This window comes from Lepidochelys kempii, chromosome 10 (genome assembly GCF_965140285.1).
Source record: "Lepidochelys kempii isolate rLepKem1 chromosome 10, rLepKem1.hap1, whole genome shotgun sequence".
NCBI lineage: Eukaryota > Metazoa > Chordata > Testudines > Cheloniidae > Lepidochelys > Lepidochelys kempii.
Window position 1 is genome coordinate 15,967,134 of NC_136389.1, and position 21,570 is coordinate 15,988,703.

The 21,570-nt window shown below is 42.2% G+C and overlaps 1 protein-coding gene across 7 annotated transcripts in view; it reads right to left on the reverse strand.

Annotated features, from left to right (window-relative positions):
* Positions 1-21,570, reverse strand: part of LOC140918229 (radial spoke head 10 homolog B2) — a 38,747-nt gene that overhangs the window by 2,396 nt on the left and 14,781 nt on the right. For 4 of the 7 annotated variants that reach the window (XM_073362149.2, XM_073362148.2, XM_073362147.2 and 1 more), the window contains 10 exons: positions 21,076-21,187; positions 20,030-20,109; positions 19,776-19,924; positions 18,665-18,772; positions 13,282-13,458; positions 11,441-11,575; positions 9,336-9,408; positions 8,805-8,867; positions 6,532-6,669; positions 2,748-2,937 (listed from right to left, as the gene is read on the reverse strand). In XM_073362149.2, the coding sequence (XP_073218250.1) occupies positions 2,748-2,937; positions 6,532-6,669; positions 8,805-8,867; positions 9,336-9,408; positions 11,441-11,575; positions 13,282-13,458; positions 18,665-18,772; positions 19,776-19,924; positions 20,030-20,109; positions 21,076-21,187 (1,225 nt within the window). Of the gene's footprint in view, positions 1-2,747; positions 2,938-6,531; positions 7,591-8,804; positions 8,868-9,335; positions 9,409-11,440; positions 11,576-13,281; positions 13,459-18,664; positions 18,773-19,775; positions 19,925-20,029; positions 20,110-21,075; positions 21,188-21,570 lie in introns of those variants that run through there. The other 3 variants (XM_073362144.2, XM_073362145.2, XM_073362151.2) reach the window with 3 other exon arrangements.

Consider the following 21,570-nt stretch of genomic DNA (forward strand, 5'->3'; position numbering starts at 1 on the left):
CATTAATTTGTGTCCTACCTTCAGCAGAGACAGAGAACTGATCATAGTCCTCTTTATAAAAGCCCTGAATAGACTGGAAGATTTATCAGGTCCCCTTAGTCTTCTTTTTCTTCAAGACTAAACATACCCAGTTTTTTTTTAACCTCGCCTCATAGGTCAGGTTTTCTAAAGCTTTTATCATTTTTGTTGTTCTCTGCACACTTTCCAATTTGTCCACATCTTTGCTAAAGTGTGGTGCCCAGAACTGGACACAGGACTCCAGCTGAGGCCTCACCAGTGCCAAGCAGAGTGGGACAATTACCTCGTCTTGTATTTGACACGTTGGTGAATACACAGTGTTTTTTGCAGCTGTATCACATTGACTGCTATTCAATTTGTGATCCTTTTCAGCAGTACTATTGCCTATCCAATTATTCCTCATTTTGTAGTTGTCCATTTGATTTTTCCTTGCTGAGTAAAGTACAGTACTTTTCACTTGTCTCTATTGAATTTCAGCTTGTTGAATTCAGACTGATTGTCCAAAGTGCTTGCAACCACTCCCAATTTGGTGTCATCTGCAGATTTTATGAGCATACTCTCCACTCCGTTATCCAAGTCATTAATGAAAATATTGACTAGTGCTGGACCCAGGACTGACCCCCTGTGAGACCCTCCTAGATGCACCCTCCCAGTTTGACAGCAAACCATTGATAACTACCCTTTCAATCAGCTGTGTACCAATTTATAGTAATTTAATCTAGCCCACACCACCCTACTTTGCTTATGAGACTGTCATGTAAGACTCAAAAACCTTACTAAAATCAAGAGATACCATAGCTATTACTACCATAGGCCAGTAACCCCATCAAAGAATGACATTTGGTTGGTTTGGCATGATTTATACTTGACAAATCCATGCTGGCTGTTCCTTATAACCCTGTTTTCCTCCAGATGCTACAAAATTGATTGATAACTGGAAAAATACTGGAACAAATTGTTCCCCTCTTTAAAGATAGTACAATGTTTGCCTTTCTCCAGTCTCCTGGAACTTCACTGATCCGCCAAGTGTTCTCAAAGATAATTGCTAATGATTCTGATATTGCTTCAGCTAGTTCCTTAAGTACAAGGATGAATTTCATCAGGCCTTGCTGACTTGAATACATCTAACTTATCTAATTATTCTTTAAACTGGTCTTGCCCTATTTTGGCTTGCATTCCATCCTCCTTGTTGTTAATATTAATTGCGTTGTGTGTCTGGTCAGCATTAACCTTTTCAGTGAAGACTGAAGCAAAACAGGTTTTAAACACCTCAGCTTTCTTGATGTCATCAGTTATTAGCTCTCTTTCCCCACTAAGTAGAGGACCTACACTTTCCTTTGTCACTCTTTTGCTTCTAATATATTTAAAGAACCTCTTATTGCCTTTTACGTCCCTTGCTAGAGGTAACTCATTTTGTGCCTTAGCTTTTCTGATTTTGTTCTTATGTGCTTGTGCTATTCTTTTGTACTCCTTAGCAATCTGTCCATGTTTTCACTTTTTGTAGGATTCCTTTTTGATTTTCAGGTCATTAAAGAGCTCCTGAGGGAGCCATATTGACCTCTTATTATATTTCCTTCCCCTCAGGATAGTGTATGTTTAATATTGTCTCCTTGAGAAACTGCCAGCTCTCCTGAACTACTTTTTGTCTTAAGTTTTCTTCTCATGGGACCTTACCTCCCAAGTTCTCTGACTTTGGTAAAGTTTGTTTAGACTGGTTATACGCAAAGTTTGAGTGAGCATAACTATTTTGGCTAGGGGTCTGATCTTTTTACCAGTCTAGTGTAGTCCCTAGTGTAGACAGTTATATTTGTGTACAGGTCCTTGATACCAGTAGAGGTAGAATATACAAGTATAGATATGCCCACACATAGGGGTTATATCATCTTAACTGTACCTGTGTAAAGTGATACAACTTTTGTGTGTGTAGACAAGCACCTAGTCTGCTCTAATTAGAACACCAGTGACCTTTCAGCACAGAACAGGGGGCCTCATCATGATCTATGTGGGACAAACACTGGGAGGACAAAAGGTTCATTAAAGTGAAATGTTCACATGGCCATGGAAGGAAAGTCAGCTGGATCTGCAATGCCCCCTTATCCTTGGAAGATATGATACAATGTGGATCAGTTGCTAGGTCCTGAAACTCATTCCTTCTGTGAGCTGAAGTCACTGCCATTGGGAAAATAATCATCCATGTAAGAAACCTAAGCCCTGAGGAACTGACTGATGTCAAAAGTAGCTGAGTGTTCTAAAGAGGGGTTTGAAAAATGTTGAACCCCATGTGAACCCCTGCTGACAAGGGGCTGCTGTGATATATTCGGATTGCAATGAGCTCGGATAATTGAGACTAGCTCCTGATAGGCAGAAATAGCTGCCAAATATGCTTCAGAAAAGAAGAAAGTAATCACAGAGTTCTTATGCAGGGCCTTGCCCCTAAGTGCCAGGGGTAGTTATGTGTTGTACGTAAGCATTTTCTTTTTCATCTCAATTTCTTTCTGAGGAAACCTTGGTAACATTCTATGACAAATGAAAAGAAATTGATTACTGTAATCTACTGGTTGCACTATATAAATCAGTCATCCAATAGAGTATTTTGAAAGTAGCTAGTGGCTTTGATTTATCAAAGAGCAGAGTGACAATTTCCTAAATCTTCAAGAACATGGTATTCGTGTAGGGCCTTACTCTAGATGTCTCTAGGTGTAAAATGAAGCTTTTAAATTATGACTCACTTCGCTTCCTCTTTGATTTTCAACTGTATGGCTAATTCAGCATTCCGTTTCCTATTTTCTTCTACATTTTCCTTCACCACTTGAGCATGCTTGTAGGCAGCAAAGAACTTGTTCACAAAAAAGATGTACATCTGATTCAGCCACAGGTTGAGTTTTTCCTTCTGTTCATTTTTTGCTTTTTCTAATTTATCTGTAACAGAACCAATTACATTTTAATTGTAGTTTAAACCTACTTAAGAATATATTTGGCTCACTCTAAATTTTAATCAATACATCCCAGCTCCTCCCCATCCAGGATGTTCCAGAATTCTGATATGGCTACCACAATAGAAGTGTGTTCTGTATAGCTGCTAGGCTACTATCTAGGTCTCCAGGCTCATAAGAGGCATATGCTTTGTTCCTCTGCATGGTGTGGAAGGGAACCATGTTGGAGGAAATGTTCAAAAACACATGGGGTAGACTGTGGCAGCTATATGGTAGCATCATTCCCTTTGCTGCATAGTTGCCATTTGCTGACCTCTGTACTGAAAGGCCATGAATAGAGTCAGACCCTATTGTTTCCACTTGAACTCCAGCATAAATGTGTTAGTTTAGTATTAAATTACTGCTACAGCAATTCCATATCTACAGCTGTTATACGCACGAGAGGTGAGTAGGAAAATGATTGTGTTAGGATGCCAGGTAAGACAAAGTGTGGTAGGTCAGAAGTGCTGCAAAACAATGGACATAACTCTGTCTTCAGCTGATCCTATAGATCCCAGCCTCTGTTCCTTTAAGAGGCAAATCCCCTTTTCACTTCTGCAGGCATTGGGTCCCAGAAGACACAATGTGGCACAGAAGAGCAACTGCTCTTTTCAGGCAAGTACCATCCCTTTCTGCACATTCTTTTGGGAGAAGGAGATAGTATGGTCCAGGATATGGTGAAAATCCTGGTGGCTTGGTAAGGTCAGTTTTTCTCCTGCTGGCACTTGCCCCTCTAACAGCAGTGTCCTTCCCTTAAAAAAAGGTATATAAATAAAAACATACGGAGAATTCAAAAACACCAAAAGTAAAATTAACACGGATGCTGAGTTCTTATGACACAACACAAAATGCACCATGCTAATTTGGGATTCTGGTATCCAATCTCAAGTCCAACTTGACTTGCTCATATGCAATAACATGCTACAGCTGTTATAAAAAGAATACAACAGAGATGGTTGCTGAACCACCTTGTCTGCTTGTACTTTTGGGTTTATGCCCCACCCCCCCGCCCATCCGTATAAGACTTTTATAGTTAGGAAGAACAGAGATAGGACTCCCTAAGCAGGCAAGAGGAAGTCAATGTAGGCAAGTGAGAGATGCAAGGATCAAGAGAGGCTCATGAGAAGTGCCATGTGGTGCACTAACTGTAACCCCACATATAAATTATTCTTTTCTGTCTGACAGATTATGTAAATACTGTAATACAGAGACCCCCCTGGCAAAAAGTCCGCCATTCTTTGTAAACAGCTCTCACTTCAGATCTGACAAACTCATTGCACCCAACACAGATCCTGCAGAGTTTTCATCTACATACGATATCATGTGAAATATCTACAGAAAGCTCGTAACTTGTAAATCGAACTTGTAAAGCTCGTAAATATATACGATATATATATATATACTATATATATATAGATATATATATGAGATATCTACAGATATCTATATATATGAGATATCTACAGAAAGCTCGTAACTTGTAAATCGAACTTGTAAAGCTCGTAAATCCAAGTTAAACTTGAAGAGTGGTCAGTTTGGATGAGCTATTACCAGCAGGAGAGTGAGTTTGTGTGTGTATGGGGGTGGGGGGGATGTGAGAAAACCTGGATTTGTGCAGGAAATAGCCCAACTTGATTGTCATGCACATTGTGTAAAGAGTTGTCACTTTGGATGGGCTATCACCAGCAGGAGAGTGAATTTGTGTGGGGGGGTGGAGGGTGAGAAAACCTGGATTTGTGCTGGAAATGGCCCACCTGATGATCACTTTAGATAAGCTATTACCAGCAGGACAGTGGGGTGGGAGGAGGTATTGGTTCATATTCTCTGTGTATATATAAAGTCTGCTGCAGTTTCCACGATATGCATCTGAGGAAGTGAGCTGTAGCTCACGAAAGCTTATGCTCTAATAAATTGGTTAGTCTCTAAGGTGCCACAAGTACTCCTTTTCTTTTTGCGAATACAGACTAACACGGCTGTTACTCTGAAATCTGTCATTTAAGGAATAGTATATTTATACTGAAAGTATGCTTTATGGACTTGGGTGTAGAAATGAAATAACAAAGGGGTAATGTGCCTGAGGCCAGGTCTAAACTATAGTATAACTATGTCATTCAGGGATATGAAAAATCCACATCCCTGAGCAACATAGTTATACTGACCTAACCCCCAATGTAGACAGCGCTATGTCAACGGGAGCACTTCTCCCGTCAGTATAGCTACCACCTCTCACTAATGTGGATTAACTACACCAACGGGAGAGGCTCTCCTGTCAGTGTAGGCGTGTCTTTCCTTAAGCACTACAGTGGCACAGCTGAGCTGATGCAGTGCTTTAAGTGTAGACTTGCCCTCAGTGATGGGGCATTCAAGCAAGATGGAGTTGTCACTCTTCCTTAATCAGCTGGCGAGGTAATGAAAGGCTCAATTCACTACCCTTGCTCCCTCCTACAGCTATCAATGGAAAATCATTAGCAGCACCACCAAACAATCAAAACCCGTTGGAGGTGGTAAAGGAACATTACAACAGACAGAGCTTGGCCCAGACCTTGAACAGAAACAAAAGGCTGTTTTCAGTACAACACAGAGAGGGAGAAGCACTCTGGATCCAACGCTGAAGAAACCCCTGGGGAGCAAGGCTGCTTTCATAAACGTTTGGGTCCTGGTTCTTGTGAAACCAGCCAGCTCTGCAGAAGACTGAACTTTTGGGGGAAAATCTACTTTATTAGCTAGGAAAAGTAACTATTGATACGTGTAGACCCAGGCTCGCGCTTTATGATTCTTTTGTAAACACTTGTTTTCACCACTCCCTCTTGTTTCTAGTTAAATATTTATGCTCTCTCAAATAAGCCGCCTTCTGTTTTATTATACATGGTCACAAGTGCTATGTAGTTTACAGGAGGAGTGGCTTAAGGCAAAACTGGTGAACTGGGGTGAAACACTTCACCTTTGGGTGCAGAGGATCTGTAATTTCAGTGGGTAGCCAGTGTCAGGGGCTGGATAATACAAGAGTAACAATTCAAAGGGACTCAAGGATTAGGGTGCACTTATTGTTAAGCTGTAAGGTGAAGTTAGCCCAGAGGAGAGTGCTTGAAGGGCTGGTGGTGTCAGGGAGCTGACAGCCAGCTACCCCAAGAAAGACACCGTTTTGCTAGAGGCAGGGGGTGACTCTCAGTCCTGGGTACCCTGAGAACCACCACAAATGCCCTCAGGTTTCTTATATGGATTTTCTTCCTCTAGCCAATGATGATAGAACAGTCCTTTACGTGTAAATAACAATATGTACCTTCAGTGAGAATGGCAACATTTTAGGTAAGTTTGGAGTACTCTTCTTTAAAATAAAAACTAGGATTTTTTAATTGTGGAAACTTTAAAACATGGAAAGAGAACCTTAAACATCTTACTTCATTTTTTTTTTTAACAGTGAAACTCTCTCTATTGTGTTAGGTGTTCTTTTACTGCCCTCTTGTGACAACAACCTAAAGGATTAGGAGCTATTCAATTAAATTTTTTTTCCATTGGTACCAGATCTTCAAAACTACTTTACCTGCAAATTCTTTCATGTGGTTGCTGAGCACTTGGCCTTGTTCTGCATCCAAATCTGGCAAAGCCTGAATTAACATTTCATCTTTGTCATCAGCAGACAGCTGATACATTCTGTTTGAGGAGAATGTGACATTTGGAACTGCAAGGGAAGAAAATAAAATTACATACTGTGACCCAAGAACCCCTGCTGCCAACTGGCAGAGGACACTGGGATACACAACGCAAGGTCTCTCAATGCAAGGTCTTTAATGGTAAACTGTGGAACACTGCTCCTTTGGGAACAGAGGATCTGGGATTTCTGTGGGTATCCAGGGATTGATTAGGGGTTGGATACCGAAGTGGGACACAATGAAGGGACTCAGAGACTGGGATGCATCTGTTGTCAACCTGCTAGGCTGGTGTAGTCCACAGGAAACGACTTGAGTGGCTGACAGGCTGGTTGTCTTAGGGAGCTATCACCCAGCTAGTACAGACAAGATTCCGTCACATTGGAAGCAGGTAGTAACAAGAGGACTCTCAGCCTTGGATGCCTCAAGAAACATCACATATACTAAGTAGTCATTTAAATACTTTAAATACTTTTATGTCTCGGTATTAGGTAAATATAAACTGCCACCTATCAGTCCAACTAATGCTACGGTTTGCATAGAATTTTGTACTGGGGAAAAGCTAATTTCTCTCAGAAAACAACTGTGCTGGTTTTACACTTCTGTTCTAATCTCGAAGTGGCTGGGACAGAGAAAGGGAAAAAAAAAATTTCGCTTGAAAAGTATATTATTTTACAATGTGCTATTTAATCGTTAATCATGAACCTTACAATACAATTTATGAGCACAAGCTTCAGCTGTGTGATGCCCAAGAGCTGAACTGACAACAGAGTGGTACAGAAGGCAGTCTCAAACTCAGGAAACACTTGGAGGACATTTAGCTATAGTATTTGAACAAACTCTTGCAGAGTATCCAGATGTGCTCTTGCAAAAGGCTTTACTACTACTCATTCCAGGAGGTCAGTAGGTGATGTAAACTGTAGAGTAAAGCATGTCCTGTTTGTATTAGGGATCTGTGTGTTTTTTGATGGAAACAAAAGTGTTGTAAAGATTTCTACACAGACAAATTAATACAAAGTTAACGTTGCTCTAGTGAATTTCCTAGCAACACAATCCCTAAAAGTCAAGGAAACCACCAGGTAAGCCAATGTTACCATTCAGACCAGCCCTTTGTTCATAGAGCTTACCACCCCATCATCAAACAGACTCAAACACATGCACTTGGACTAGTCACTTCTGTAATATGTTCCCTTGCCCTTCAGATAACCACCCATGATGCACACATCCAGCCCTCAGTCACACTGAAAATCTTAACTCTGACCCCAACCAGTTTAATATATTTGATCAATACATTAAAAATTCTGAAGTCTTGAGTTAAGGGTGTGCATGCAAGTATGATTCAGAGGACGTGTGCCCGTACAGGTGGCTATTTGCTGCAAGTGAGAGGGTAGGGAAGCATATCAGTTCAGCTGGCTGGTTAAGGTATGTCTAGGCTGGTCTAGACGTTAACGGTGCCATTAACTGCCTATTTCCTGGATTTTTAGTGTTTTGGTAGAAAATAAATGGTAAAAGTATGCTGGGTAAGAAAAATGGGGGGGGGAATTTAAGAGTGCTGGCGGGGCTAAGGGGGCAGAGCAGCACCTCCAGGCACCAGAGATGATCTCTAATGGGTTGCTGGAGCGTGATGCGGGCAGGGGTGGAAATACCCTGTGCTGTGAACCATAGCAAGCAGTGGAGGGGCATTTTAATCTCCAGAACCTAAGAATTCTCAGGCTCCTCAGACAGCTCAAGCTGCAGCCCACAAGCACTACCTAGTTCATGGACTGGCTTGTGCATAAGGAGCCAGGGCCCTGCTAGTTCTGCAGGAGGAGTGCCCACTGCCACCCACCGTGCCCAGCTCAAAACATCAGGACTCCATGAGGTTCCACTCCAAGTCCCTCAGGTGAAAAAGGCACGGAAATGTTAGTGTTTCCCTGCGACACATAGATGTTCCTCAGCCCCACCTCCACTTGCCCCCTCCTCTTCCCTGCATACTCTGTGGATTTGCCCTGGCACCCAGCTGTACCTGGTTCCACGCCCCTTTCCCTTAGGTGGTCTCTCTCCCTAGATCTCCAGACAAACTTCTCTCCAGACAAACCACTGACCAGCAGCAGACCTGAGGAAAACTTCCACAGTCCTCCACCACCACCTGCCCACCCTTGCTGCCCATAGCGAGCCTTTCTCTCACCTGTTCCAGCTCCTTCCTTTGGTGCCCAGAAGCCTATGGCGGAAGCATGTTCTACAATGGCTTCTAAGGTGAAAATGAAAACAGTAAGTGTGGTCATTTTGTCTAGACAAAGGCACACTGAGTTGGTGCAGGATTAGCTAGTGTGGGGAACGAGCAACCTGGAGTTGTTCAGACTCACTCTAGGGATCTGAAAGAAACATTAGACTCACAGGGAAAAGTTCAATAAGCAGGGATAGGATTCTGAAATCACAACTCAATGTAGTGTGAAAAGGACCTTGGAAATTCAAGCTTGTCCTCCTGATTGAAACAGTACAAATGTATGAAATTAAATGTTAGATTAAAGGATTTAAACCCCACCTTAAATGTAAAACTGAATGCAGCCTTTCACTCCATAATAAAATATACCCCACTGTACGAAGTCTAAGATACATTTTTAATTAACTCGGGGGTGGGGGACTGTTCTTGTGAGCGCCATATTCTCTTTCCCCCACGATCAGCAATAGATGCGAACAGCTATTCTGAAGTACTCACCTCTCTCTTTTTCAGTGGATTTAAAAGTCTGTCTGGAAGTTCTGTATTCTACTGCAGAGTCCTTGGATTTAAGCTTGTGTTGGAATGAAAACAGAAATCACAAATATAATCCATAAATTTCTACATTTTTCTTGCACATGTTTCCAGCCACAAAGCATTTTGGAATAGCGGCAGCTACTACGTTAAGACACAAGATGCCCCCAGTACAGCCAATTCTGCAATCCTGCCTGCTGTAGTCAATATTTAATAATACTTGGAACTACACATGTAGTGCTTTACATTTTCAAATTCTTGTACAAATATTAGCTAATCAAACCTAACAATATCCCTGTAATATCTTACAAGGAAATAGGATTATACCTGTTTTACAGAGGGGGAAACAGAGGGATTAAGGCCCCAATCCTGCAACTGGCTCCATGTGGGCACACCCCAGTGCCCATAGGAGTCCCGCTTAAATTGCAGGGATGTGTCTGTGCCGAGCCAGTTGCCAAATCAGGGCCTAAGTGACTTGTCCAAGGCCACACAGTAAAACAGTCGTAGAGTTACGAAGAGACCACAGAAGTACCTGATTTCCAGCTCTATCCTCAGTGCACTAGACCATGCTACCCTACCAAAGCAGCCATCTACAGTAGCTTTTTAATAGGCTTTTTAGCTGAATCTTCTTGAACCACAGGCTCACAAAAGATGGCTGCCATGTTTCTTGGAGCCCTATTGAAAGTAGAGGTCCTGTCCTTACACATGTCCTTCTGAGGTAACTGATTGATACCATTAGTCGTCCTGTCTTGTTGAAGTAAAGTAATGAATCTCTGCTACTGATTATATTACTCAGTAGGAGAAACTGCTGTCTCCAGAAACTCTTTACAAGTGCAGCTAAGGAAAGAGAGAGATTAGTGGAGGATGTGAAAAGAAATAAAGTGAGTGAGAAAATATGATCTTCCTCCTTCCAAATTTCATATTATGCAGCTTTTGTCTTGCAGCCTTACATTATTGTCCTCCCCTCTGACAAGCAACTGTAAAATGGCAATGAGGAGTTCCATGCCTATTGTCCCTCAGTGACTCTCTATGAAGTTTAGACTGCTTACTAAATGCCAGAGCTACAAACATATAGTAGGATCCGAGAGTCAAGTGGAAATTTTTCCACCTCATAATATAGGGGGAGGGGTTATTATTATTACTAAAACTCATACTCATACATCTTTACATGAAAAGTAATAAAAATTCTGCAAGCCAAATTCTGCCCAGTTACAGCAGTGCAACCGCATTGGAGACATAGCTTTGTGCAATAACAACAGAGTTGCAGAGGTTTTCTGGGGCCAGAATTTGACCCTGCCATTTTGGAATGTAGTTTTGGAATTCCTTCTTTGAGAGAATGAACATACTCCTGCATGTGCACCTTTATTAACTCTGTAGTGTTAACAGGAGGAAAGAATAGTAAAAGCTTATTTTTTAATCATTAAATAAGCAGCTGAGACCCAAAATATACACAGGAAACAGATGTGGTGACAAGGTCCCATTTTCAGAAATTAAACATTGAAAATGTAATATGTGCTATCAGAAAGACCACCAAATTAAAATTAGGGTGATCTTACTTGATGCCTCCAAGTCTCTTTGATCAGTTCCCAGCTCCCTGCATGCAACTAAATCTAAAGGTTGGCTCCCCAGTGCCACACTAGTCCCAGCTATAACTTCTGTGCCCCACGAAGGTTTATCTATAATTTAACTCTTCAATGCTTCCTTCCTGCTTTAGTTATTAATTATGTCATCAGCTGCTCTAGAGGAGACAGTATTCTAAACACAGGTCTTTGGAGGTAGTAATGGAAGCAAATACTTTGTTTAACAAATATAAATGTATCTATTTTAGATCTACACATGCATGCAGGCACACACGTATATTCTATTAACAACAGATGAAATCCTGACCCCATTAAAGTAAAGGGCAAACTCACTTTGACTTCAGTGGGGCCAGATTTTCTTCAAATATGTTGTAGATCTCAAACTACATACAACTTTTAAAAAAAAAGAGACAAGCCTGTCTGCCCCCTGCCTGAAAAAGCAAAAAATGATGGTCCTTTCACTTTCCTTTTCAGAGCACCTGTTTTACCGACCTCAGGTTTTTTTATTCTATTATTATCAGGTGACTGTGCTAGCTTGCTTGAAGACCTTGTAGAAATGTAGCAGTGATTTGTCTCAGAGGGTTCATAGCTTACCTCAGCACTGGTCATACTTCTGCTATGAATGGACTAATACAAAACAAACACAAAAGAGATGGTGTTTTCAGCATAATCCAGTACAGTTTTGAAAATGGTATTGTAATTTTATCATGTTAGCAATCAAACTCAAGCATGAAATTACATGGGCAAATGGTTTATACCTTCTGAAGCTAGACACAGCTATGACAACAAAGCATCAAATGGCTAATGGAAGCAATAAACATTCTGTGTGTCTAACATAGCTATTGTGTTTGGGTATTACATACAGTAGAACCCAGGGGTGCTGGAACAATTTGTATAGTGGGGATGCTGAGCATAGGCGCCAACTTTTCCCAGTGCCGGTGGGTGCTCGATGCCCCCCAGACCCTTGGCCCTGCCCCGACACCACCCCTGCCCCAAAGTTCCCGCCCCAACTCTGCCCCCTCCCTGCGCCTATTGGACCCTTTCCCCAAATCCCCGCTCCGGCCGCACCTCTTCCCCAAGCGTGCCACGTTCCCCCCTCCTCTACCCTCCCTCCCAGCATTTGCAGCCACGAAACAGCTGTTTCGCGGCGGGAACTGCTGGGAGCTAGGGGGAGAAGTGGGGAAGGCACACTCAGGGGAGGCAGAGGCAGAGGTGTGCTGGGGCGGGGAGTTGCTGGTGGGTGCAGAGCACCCACCAGTTTTTCCCCATGAGTGCTTCGGGGCTGGAGTGGCGCCTATGGTGCTGAGAGCCACTGAACCAAACTGTAAACCCTGTATATAATGGAATCCACTTCAAGCCAGGGGGTGCAGCAGCCCCCCCAGCACTCCTAGTTCCAGCACCTATGGTGGAACCCTATTCTGGTGAAGTCCTTTTTCACAACACTCTCTAAAAATGTTATTGTGGATTCCATATTCATGGTCTCCCACTAATTTCCAGGTAGAAATTGCTCACCTTGCAAGTAAAGAGGGTTTGTTTGTTTTTCTGACAGCCTAGGCTCTGAGAATCAAGCTGAGTTCCTTCTGCATTGTGCATCATTGCTAGTAATAAAAGATTCTACAGACCAAATTATGCCCTCTACCAAATTCTATAAACCAAATTATGCACTGCTACCCCAGGCCATCTCCACTGCTGTCAATGTTTTTGCACAGGTGTCACTGAAAGCATCATTTGATCTGTAGAATCTTTAACTGTTTTTTAAAAAAAACTATCTAGCTGTCTGTGTAACAGTGAGACTAATGCCATTTTTACAGGGTCACTTTTTAGAACAGAGCTGCACTTTACGGAAGATAAGCACTTGTCTCTTGTCATGTAAACTTCACTCTCCAACAATGTCCACCCATTTGTCAGCTGCCCACACAAATATCTGAGCCTTTTTCCATGCTGCCAATTACACCCTCTCTGAACTGATCTGAAAGGCCACTTTCCTCTGCCAAAATATAGGAAATCAGCCAATTAATAGTGGCTTAAGGGGCAGATGGGCTGCACATACTTTACATATGCAGAATTTATCAGGAAAAAAGTGTAAGTGTATATAAAAATTGTATACATTTGCTTGGATCCCTTTCCTCCCAGCCTTTGTGGGTCACTTATTTTCTTGAACTATAACCTCCTTGGGGCAGGGACTATATGTTTGCATGGAACAGAGGGATCTAATTCATACATGTTTGCATGGAACCCAGAACTATTTGGTCCCTTAATGAGACCTCTAGATGGGTACTGTAATATAAATATTAAATTATAACATAGCATACGAAGTTCTACATCATTAGTACCTGAAATGAGGAGTATTCTGGGTGCTGCAGAATATGCCGTGCCCCTTCTGTATAATCTTCAGTTCTATGATCATTTCCTTCTTGATTTACAAGATCTAATTGCTGCTTAATCATATCATTGGTAACATATAACAGGGCGCAGTCAAGGAGAGCTTCAAAGAATTCAAGAAAAACCAACTAGAGTAAAATAATAATAATAATAATTACTTCATTTCTGTAGAATCTCCTCTTTGAGGACTAAGCATCTGATCCAGCAAAGCATTTGAGTAGATGCTTAATTTTAAGCATATTAGCAGTCCCATTGACTTAGAATCATAGAATATCAGGGTTGGAAGGGACCTCAGGAGATCATCTAGTCCAACCCCCTGCTCAAAGCAGGACCGATCCCCAATTAAATCATCCCAACCAGGGCTTTGTCAAGCCTGACCTTAAAAACTTCTAAGGAAGGAGATTCCACCACCTCCCTAGGTAATGCATTCCAGTGTTTCACCACCCTCCTAGTGAAAAAAGTTTTTCCTAATATCCAACCTAAATCTCCCCCTCTGCAACTTGAGACCATTACTCCTTGTTCTGTCATCTGCTACCACTGAGAACAGTCTAGAGCCATCCTCTTTGGAACCCTCTTTCAGGTAGTTGAAAGCAGCTATCAAATCCCCCCTCATTCTTCTCTTCTGTAGACTAAACATCCCCAGTTCCCTCAGCCTCTCCTCATAAGTCATGTGTTCCAGTCCCCTAATCATTTTTGTTGCCCTACGCTGGACTCTTTCCAATTTTTCCACATCCTTCTTGTAGTGTGGGGCCCAAAACTGGACTCAGTACTCCAGATGAGGCCTCACCAGTGTCAAATAGAGGGGAACGATCACATCCTTCGATCTGCTGGCAATGCCCCTACTTATACATCCCAAAATGCCATTGGCCTTTTTGGCAACAAGGGCACACTGTTGACCATATCCAGCTTCTCGTCCACTGTAACCCCTAAGTCCTTTTCTGCAGAACTGCTGCCTACCCATTCAGTCCCTAGTCTGTAGCAGTGCACTGGATTCTTCTGTCCTAAGTGCAGGACTCTGCACTTGTCCTTGTTGAACCTCATCAGATTTCTTTTGGCCCAATCCTCCAATTTGTCTAGGGCCCTCTGTATCCTATCCCTACCCTCCAGCGTATCTACCTCTCCTCTCAGTTTAGTGTCATCTGCAAACTTGCTGAGGGTGCAATGCACACCATCCTCCAGATCATTTATGAAGATATTGAACAAAACCGGCCCCAGGACTGACCCTTGGGGCACTCCACTTGATACCGGCTGCCAACTAGACATGGAGCCATTGATCACTATCCGTTGAGCCCGACAATCTAGCCAGCTTTCTATCCACCTTGTAGTGCATTCATCCAGCCCATACTTCTTTAAATTGCTGGCAAGAATACTGTGGGAGACTGTGTCAAAAGCTTTGCTAAAGTCAAGGAACAACACGTCCACTGCTTTCTCTTCATCCACAGAACCAGTTATCTCATCATAGAAGGCAATTAGATTCGTCAGGCATGACTTGCCCTTGGTGAATCCATGCTGACTGTTCCTGATCACTTTCCTTTCCTCTCAGTGCTTCAGAATTGATTCCTTGAGGACCTGCTCCATGATTTTTCCAGGGACTGAGGTGAGGCTGACTGGCCTGTAGTTCCCAGGATCCTCCTTCTTCCCTTTTTTAAAGATGGGCACTACATTAGCCTTTTTCCAGTCGTCCAGGACTTCCCCGGATTGCCATGAGTTTTCAAAGATAATGGCCAATGGCTCTGCAATCACATCCGCCAACTCCTTTAGCACTCTTGGATGCAACGCATCCGGCCCCATGGACTTGTGCACGTCCAGCTTTTCGAAATAGTCCCGAACCACTTCTTTCTCCACAGAAGGCTGGTCACCTCCTCCCCATGCTGTGCTGCCCAGTGCAGCAGTCTGGGAGCTGACCTTGTTCGTGAAGACAGAGGCAAAAAAAGCATTGAGTACATTAGCTTTTTCCACATCCTCTGTCACTAGGTTGCCTCCCTCATTCAGTAAGGGGCCCACACTGGATATTTCCTTGACTTTCTTCTCGTTGCTAACATACCTGAAGAAACCCTTCTTGTTACTCTTAACATCTCTTGCTAGCGCAACTCCAGGTGTGATTTGGCCTTCCTGATTTCACTCCTGCATGCCCGAGCAATATTTTTATACTCATCCCTAGTCATTTGTCCAATCTTCCACTTCTTGTAAGCTTCTTTTTTGTATTTAAGATCAGCAAGGATTTCACCGTTAAGCTGGACTTAAATTGGATTGTTCGTGTGCACCATGCTTAAAGAGCTTACTGAATCAGGGCCTATCAATCAATAATGATCATGATCCTTCTTCTCCGTGGAAAACTAATCATAACCAAAGTCCTATTACATTACTATATTCCATTATGACATTAGCAAGTAATATACAGTATTTCACATTGCATACAACTGAATGATAATACAGTATTGCATCATCCTCCTGGCTAAGTTTTTGCTACACATGGCATTAAGGCTCAGGGATATTTTTCTATCTGGTGGACAGGGGAATGGTTATATTTTTGTCTGGAATGGACGGTGTTTTGTTGTATTCATTGTGCCTAGAGTCTACAGTAATGGGCATGTAATGGATTATTTAATAATAAAACAAACTATGGCCATCCAAACCACCACAAACACGTATTTATAACAAATTCAATAATGTAGATTACAGCAGACTGCCGTTGGGTGAAAACTAATACCTTAGAGGAGAAATTCACCAACCCTGCACAACGCTTGAGTGCAAAGATTTCTACAGGGATTGAGGGGATGGAAGTCTTTACCTGCAGGCTGGCTGACAGCCTCCACAGCCACTACTCCAGCCTTGTAGGCTGGAAGTGCAGGCACTGCTGCTTCACACCCCATGTTCAGGGTTCCTGGGCCAGCAGATCTGCACGACTAAGGATCTCACCACGCAGGTGATGATCCAGTCTAAAGGCTCCTAAGTAGCAAGAAGTCCAGAGACCTCCCAGTGCAGCCATTCCATCTGTGCACTCCTGTGCAATTCCCCCGTGGAAAATAAGTGGTGCAAATAGTCCTGCACCAGACTGAGCTGAATTTCATTCTATGCACGGTTGTACTCTCAGAAAACATCCCAGACATCATAGAATCATAGAATATCAGGGTTGGAAGGGACCCCAGAAGGTCATCTAGTCCAACCCCCTGCTCAAAGCAGGACCAATTCCCAGTTAAATCATCCCAGCCAGGGCTTTGTCAAGCCTGACCTTAAAAACCTCTAAGGAAGGAGATTCTACCACCTCCCTAGGTAACGCATTCCAGTGTTTCACCACCCTCTTAGTGAAAAAGTTTTTCCTAATATCCAATCTAAACCTCCCCCACTGCAACTTGAGACCATTACTCCTCGTTCTGTCATCTGCTACCATTGAGAACAGTCTAGAGCCATCCTCTTTGGAACCCCCTTTCAGGTAGTTGAAAGCAGCTATCAAATCCCCCCTCATTCTTCTCTTCTGCAGGCTAAACAATCCCAGCTCCCTCAGCCTCTCCTCATAAGTCATGTGTTCCAGTCCCCTAATCATTTTTGTTGCCCTTCGCTGGACTCTCTCCAATTTATCCACATCCTTCTTGAAGTGTGGGGCCCAAAACTGGACACAGTACTCCAGATGAGGCCTCACCAATGTCGAATAGAGGGGAACGATCACGTCCCTCGATCTGCTCGCTATGCCCCTACTTATACATCCCAAAATGCCATTGGCCTTCTTGGCAACAAGGGCACACTGCTGACTCATATCCAGCTTCTCGTCCACTGTCACCCCTAGGTCCTTTTCCGCAGAACTGCTGCCTAGCCATTCGGTCCCTAGTCTGTAGCTGTGCATTGGGTTCTTCCGTCCTAAGTGCAGGACCCTGCACTTATCCTTATTGAACCTCATCAGATTCCTTTTGGCCCAATCTTCCAATTGGTCTAGGTCCTTCTGTATCCTATCCCTCCCCTCCAGCGTATCTACCACTCCTCCCAGTTTAGTATCATCTGCAAATTTGCTGAGAGTGCAATCCACACCATCCTCCAGATCATTTATGAAGATATTGAATAAAACCGGCCCCAGGACCGACCCTTGGGGCACTCCACTTGATACCGGCTGCCAACTAGACATGGAGCCATTGATCACTACCCGTTGAGCCCGACAATCTAGCCAGCTTTCTACCCATCTTATAGTGCATTCATCCAGCCCATACTTCCTTAACTTGGTGACAAGAATACTATGGGAGACCGTGTCAAAAGCTTTGCTAAAGTCAAGAAACAATACATCCACTGCTTTCCCTTCATCCACAGAACCAGTAATCTCATCATAAAAGGTGATTAGATTAGTCAGGCATGACCTTCCCTTGGTGAATCCATGCTGGCTGTTCCTGATCACTTTCCTCTCATGCAAGTGCTTCAGGATTGATTCTTTGAGGACCTGCTCCATGATTTTTCCAGGAACTGAGGTGAGGCTGACTGGCCTGTAGTTCCCAGGATCTTCCTTCTTCCCTTTTTTAAAGATTGGCACTACATTAGCCTTTTTCCAGTCATCCGGGACTTCCCCGGTTCGCCACGAGTTTTCAAAGATAATGGCCAGTGGCTCTGCAATCACAGCCGCCAATTCCTTCAGCACTCTCGGATGCAACTCGTCCGGCCCCATGGACTTGTGCATGTCCAGCTTTTCTAAATAGTCCCTAACCGCCTCTATCTCCACAGAGGGCTGGCCATCTCTTCCGCATTTTGTGATGCCCAGCGCAGCAGTCTGAGAGCTGACCTTGTTAGTGAAAACAGAGGCAAAAAAAGCATTGAGTACATTAGCTTTTTCCACATCCTCTGTCACTAGGTTGCCTCCCTCATTCAGTAAGGGGCCCACACATTCCTTGGCTTTCTTCTTGTTGCCAACATACCTGAAGAAACCCTTCTTGTTACTCTTGACATCTCTGGCTAGCTGCAGCTCCAGGTGCGATTTGGCCCTCCTGATAACATTCCTACATGCCCGAGCAATGCACATCCAGTGTGCAGTCATAGGGCGTAGAGAACACACTTGCAGCTAACTGTTCAGTAATTGGAAGGGCATGATAATGAGCAAACCATGGAACAATGAGAAATATGTGAGATAAAATAACCCAGATGATATATGATGAACAAAGGAATATCAAGATGGGATGCTTAATGATCAGCTCCATTTCTTGAATATAAACAACACTATTTTTCTTCTATTCTGGAAGGTATGATGGTACAATTCTACTTGCTGACAGCTTCTAAAAATAATTGTAATTGATCCTGTAGCAATTAATTACCTGCTGACGATTTGCATCATGAACTGTTTGTACTTTTTTCCTTACATACCTCATGCTGTAAGTTGCTGTCATCTCCGTCGCGTACAAAAGGATTGTCCTTCACCAGTATTTCCACAATTTTTGTAGCAGTTAATTGTTTGCTTAGCATATTTAAATCCTGTATGTCAAAAAGGTCAAAAATTACTAGTATTTGAAACATTTACAAATATGGACCTGATCTGGCTCCCTTTGAAGTCAATGTCAAAATTCCCCTTGATTTCAATGGAAGTAGGATTGGTCTCTCACAAAGTAATTCATGCTATACAGGATAAAATTGGGGCCTCACTGAAGTCAGTAGGAGTTTTGCCATTGACTTCAATAGAGCTAGTACTCACTTATACAGTATGTTAAACCCCAAGTTCAGGAAAGTTCATCAATTAACTATCCCTTGGCACCTGCTGACTTTGATACACCCAACAGCTACCCATTTCTCTGTCTGCCAGTTTTATTTTTTTTTTAATTCCACTCTGCATAAAAGAAGGGGTGAATCAGTAAGTGTTCCCCATAGGAATGCAGAGGAGTCTTGCAAGCATGCAGCTGATTTCCAGAGGTGTAAGCAGGCTTGATTTTTAATCATTAAGGGCCTGATCCAAAACCTATGGCTATCAGTGGGAGACTTCAATGTGATTTGGATCAGTCCCTAAATTCCAGAGCTCTGGGAAATAATCCTGTGTCCATGATGCTTTACCATACTTCAAATTACATAAATACATCATTTAAAAATATTGTTTATTGAATGTTATTTTATTTCTGAATCGGTCAGCCTTGGACTTCTGCAGACATTAATTTTTAATCAGTAACAATTAGTATCTACATTTAAAAAAGCGTCAGTGAAAATATTTAAATTGATTAAAAACATTAAATACTCAAAATAAGTTCAAGGCATAGAGGAATCAAAGAATTTGGAATTGGATCCTCTATACAGTTAAGCATGTGAGCAACTTTATTCTTGTGAACCATATCTTTGAGGCCAATAGGATAACTTATGTGAATACAGTTACTCAAGTTCTTTAGTGTTTTCAATGGCAGGCCATTAGTGACAAGAGTTTAAAAATGTCATTTTGAACTAGACAAATAAATTAGTACCTAGACACACAAATAAAAGTATATAAGATTGTTACTTTCAACATCCAGAGGAAGTGTCTCATTTTCATTGTGGGTTCATAAGGAGGTATGGTGCTTGGTCTACAATAAGTCCTGTATATCTCCCAGCATTTATCTATGTAATTAATTGCACAGACAGTTTGTTGTTGTTCACAGAATAAAATGCCTGTAGAAGTGAAGTGGAAAAATACAGAAGTTCAAATAAAACTTGTTTAATTACTACTAACAGCAATTGATTCTGCTTAGCACAGAAAGATGTTGCATTACTTACCTTGTATATGACAGGCATTGGGAATAATGTTCTTCATCATCATTTCTGAGAAACACTTAAACAGATATGGACCTTTATCTCTACAGTTAAAACAAAGTTTTATATTACAACTTCCTTTTTTGCACAGTAGGTATTGTTTGAACATTGTTTGATTCCCAGGTGCAACACTGGATATTTATCCAGTAAAAGTTATACTGTGGATTTTTCATTGACAAATTCTTCAGTGAACTATGTTCTGTCCTTAGGGACTATTTGCAATGCTGTCACATTGTGAAGCTCCAGAAGATTTATTTATTTTCCTGAAGCCCAAAGCAATGGATGTCTTTTATACAATTTACACGCATATCCGATGGGATTTTCAAAAATGCCTAAGTATCTTAGGAGCACAAGTCCATCTGAAAATCAGTATTTTCTTTTTCCTCCCTTCCTCTGAACAGATTATCTACTATATTTTACATAAAGCAATACAAATTAAATTTTATATGATTACCCATTATGAAGTATTACTGACCAGCCAAAGGCACTCATATGCCAATGGTATTCTGGAACTTATACTGTATCTGTATGAAGCCTGTGCTCCACCACCCTTAGGAGTAAGAATTTTAAGGTAAGCTGGGAATTTTTTTTTATTTTATTTTTTGAGGGGAGGGTTGCATGGCAGTGCCACAGACTGAAGCCAAATCACAAGGCCAGACTCCACTATTCAATTGAAACTGATGTATGCATGCCATGTACCATCCCTAAATAATTCAATACTAGTAAAAAAAAAAAAAATAATTCAATACTAGTAAAAAAAAAAAAAAAAAGTCAGAAGAAGGAGGGGAGAACTTTCTCCTGAGATCTGAATCCAAGCACTCACCCCAAGGAGCTGTGGACAGGGCATTAGCAGAGGAAGGAGAGAGAGAAAGGACAGAAAAAGGAGAGGGGGCAGAGGAAGAATAAGACTGATCATGCTTATTCTGAGACTGGCTACCATCTAGCAATTATATAATAGTCAAACACTGAAACTCGGGCAACTCTCACTAAAACTAAGTAAAAGCACTTACTTGTGGTCTTTGTCATAGATATGGACCGCTAGATGAATAATGTAAGTCAAAAATGTTCTTAGCAGCAAAGTCTCATATGGAGAATGCACCTCCTCAGGTGATGTTTTATCTTCTAAAACAACAAGATAGAAGAAAAGAATCTCTATTATCAGTACTAACTGAATCAGTTTGATCTACAAATAACAAAAAGCTTATCACCACGTGTGCCAGTATGCCTCTCTCATCTTCCTATGATCTCCCACATTGATCCAACATTCACAGAAGAAACAGACTAGAGGTAGCACTACTTCCAAGTCAGCAAGCCAACAGGGCATCACCTACCAGAGTCATGAGGGAGGGGAGAATTCAAAATGCCCCTGTAGTCTTGGGCAAATCACTCAGGACCTGGTCCTGAAATTGGACTTGGATGGGCAAAGCCACATTGATTTCTGCCTTTTCAGGAACCCTTCTTAGAGCTCTTCCCATAGGCACATGAGCATAGGGCAGGGAAAGCAA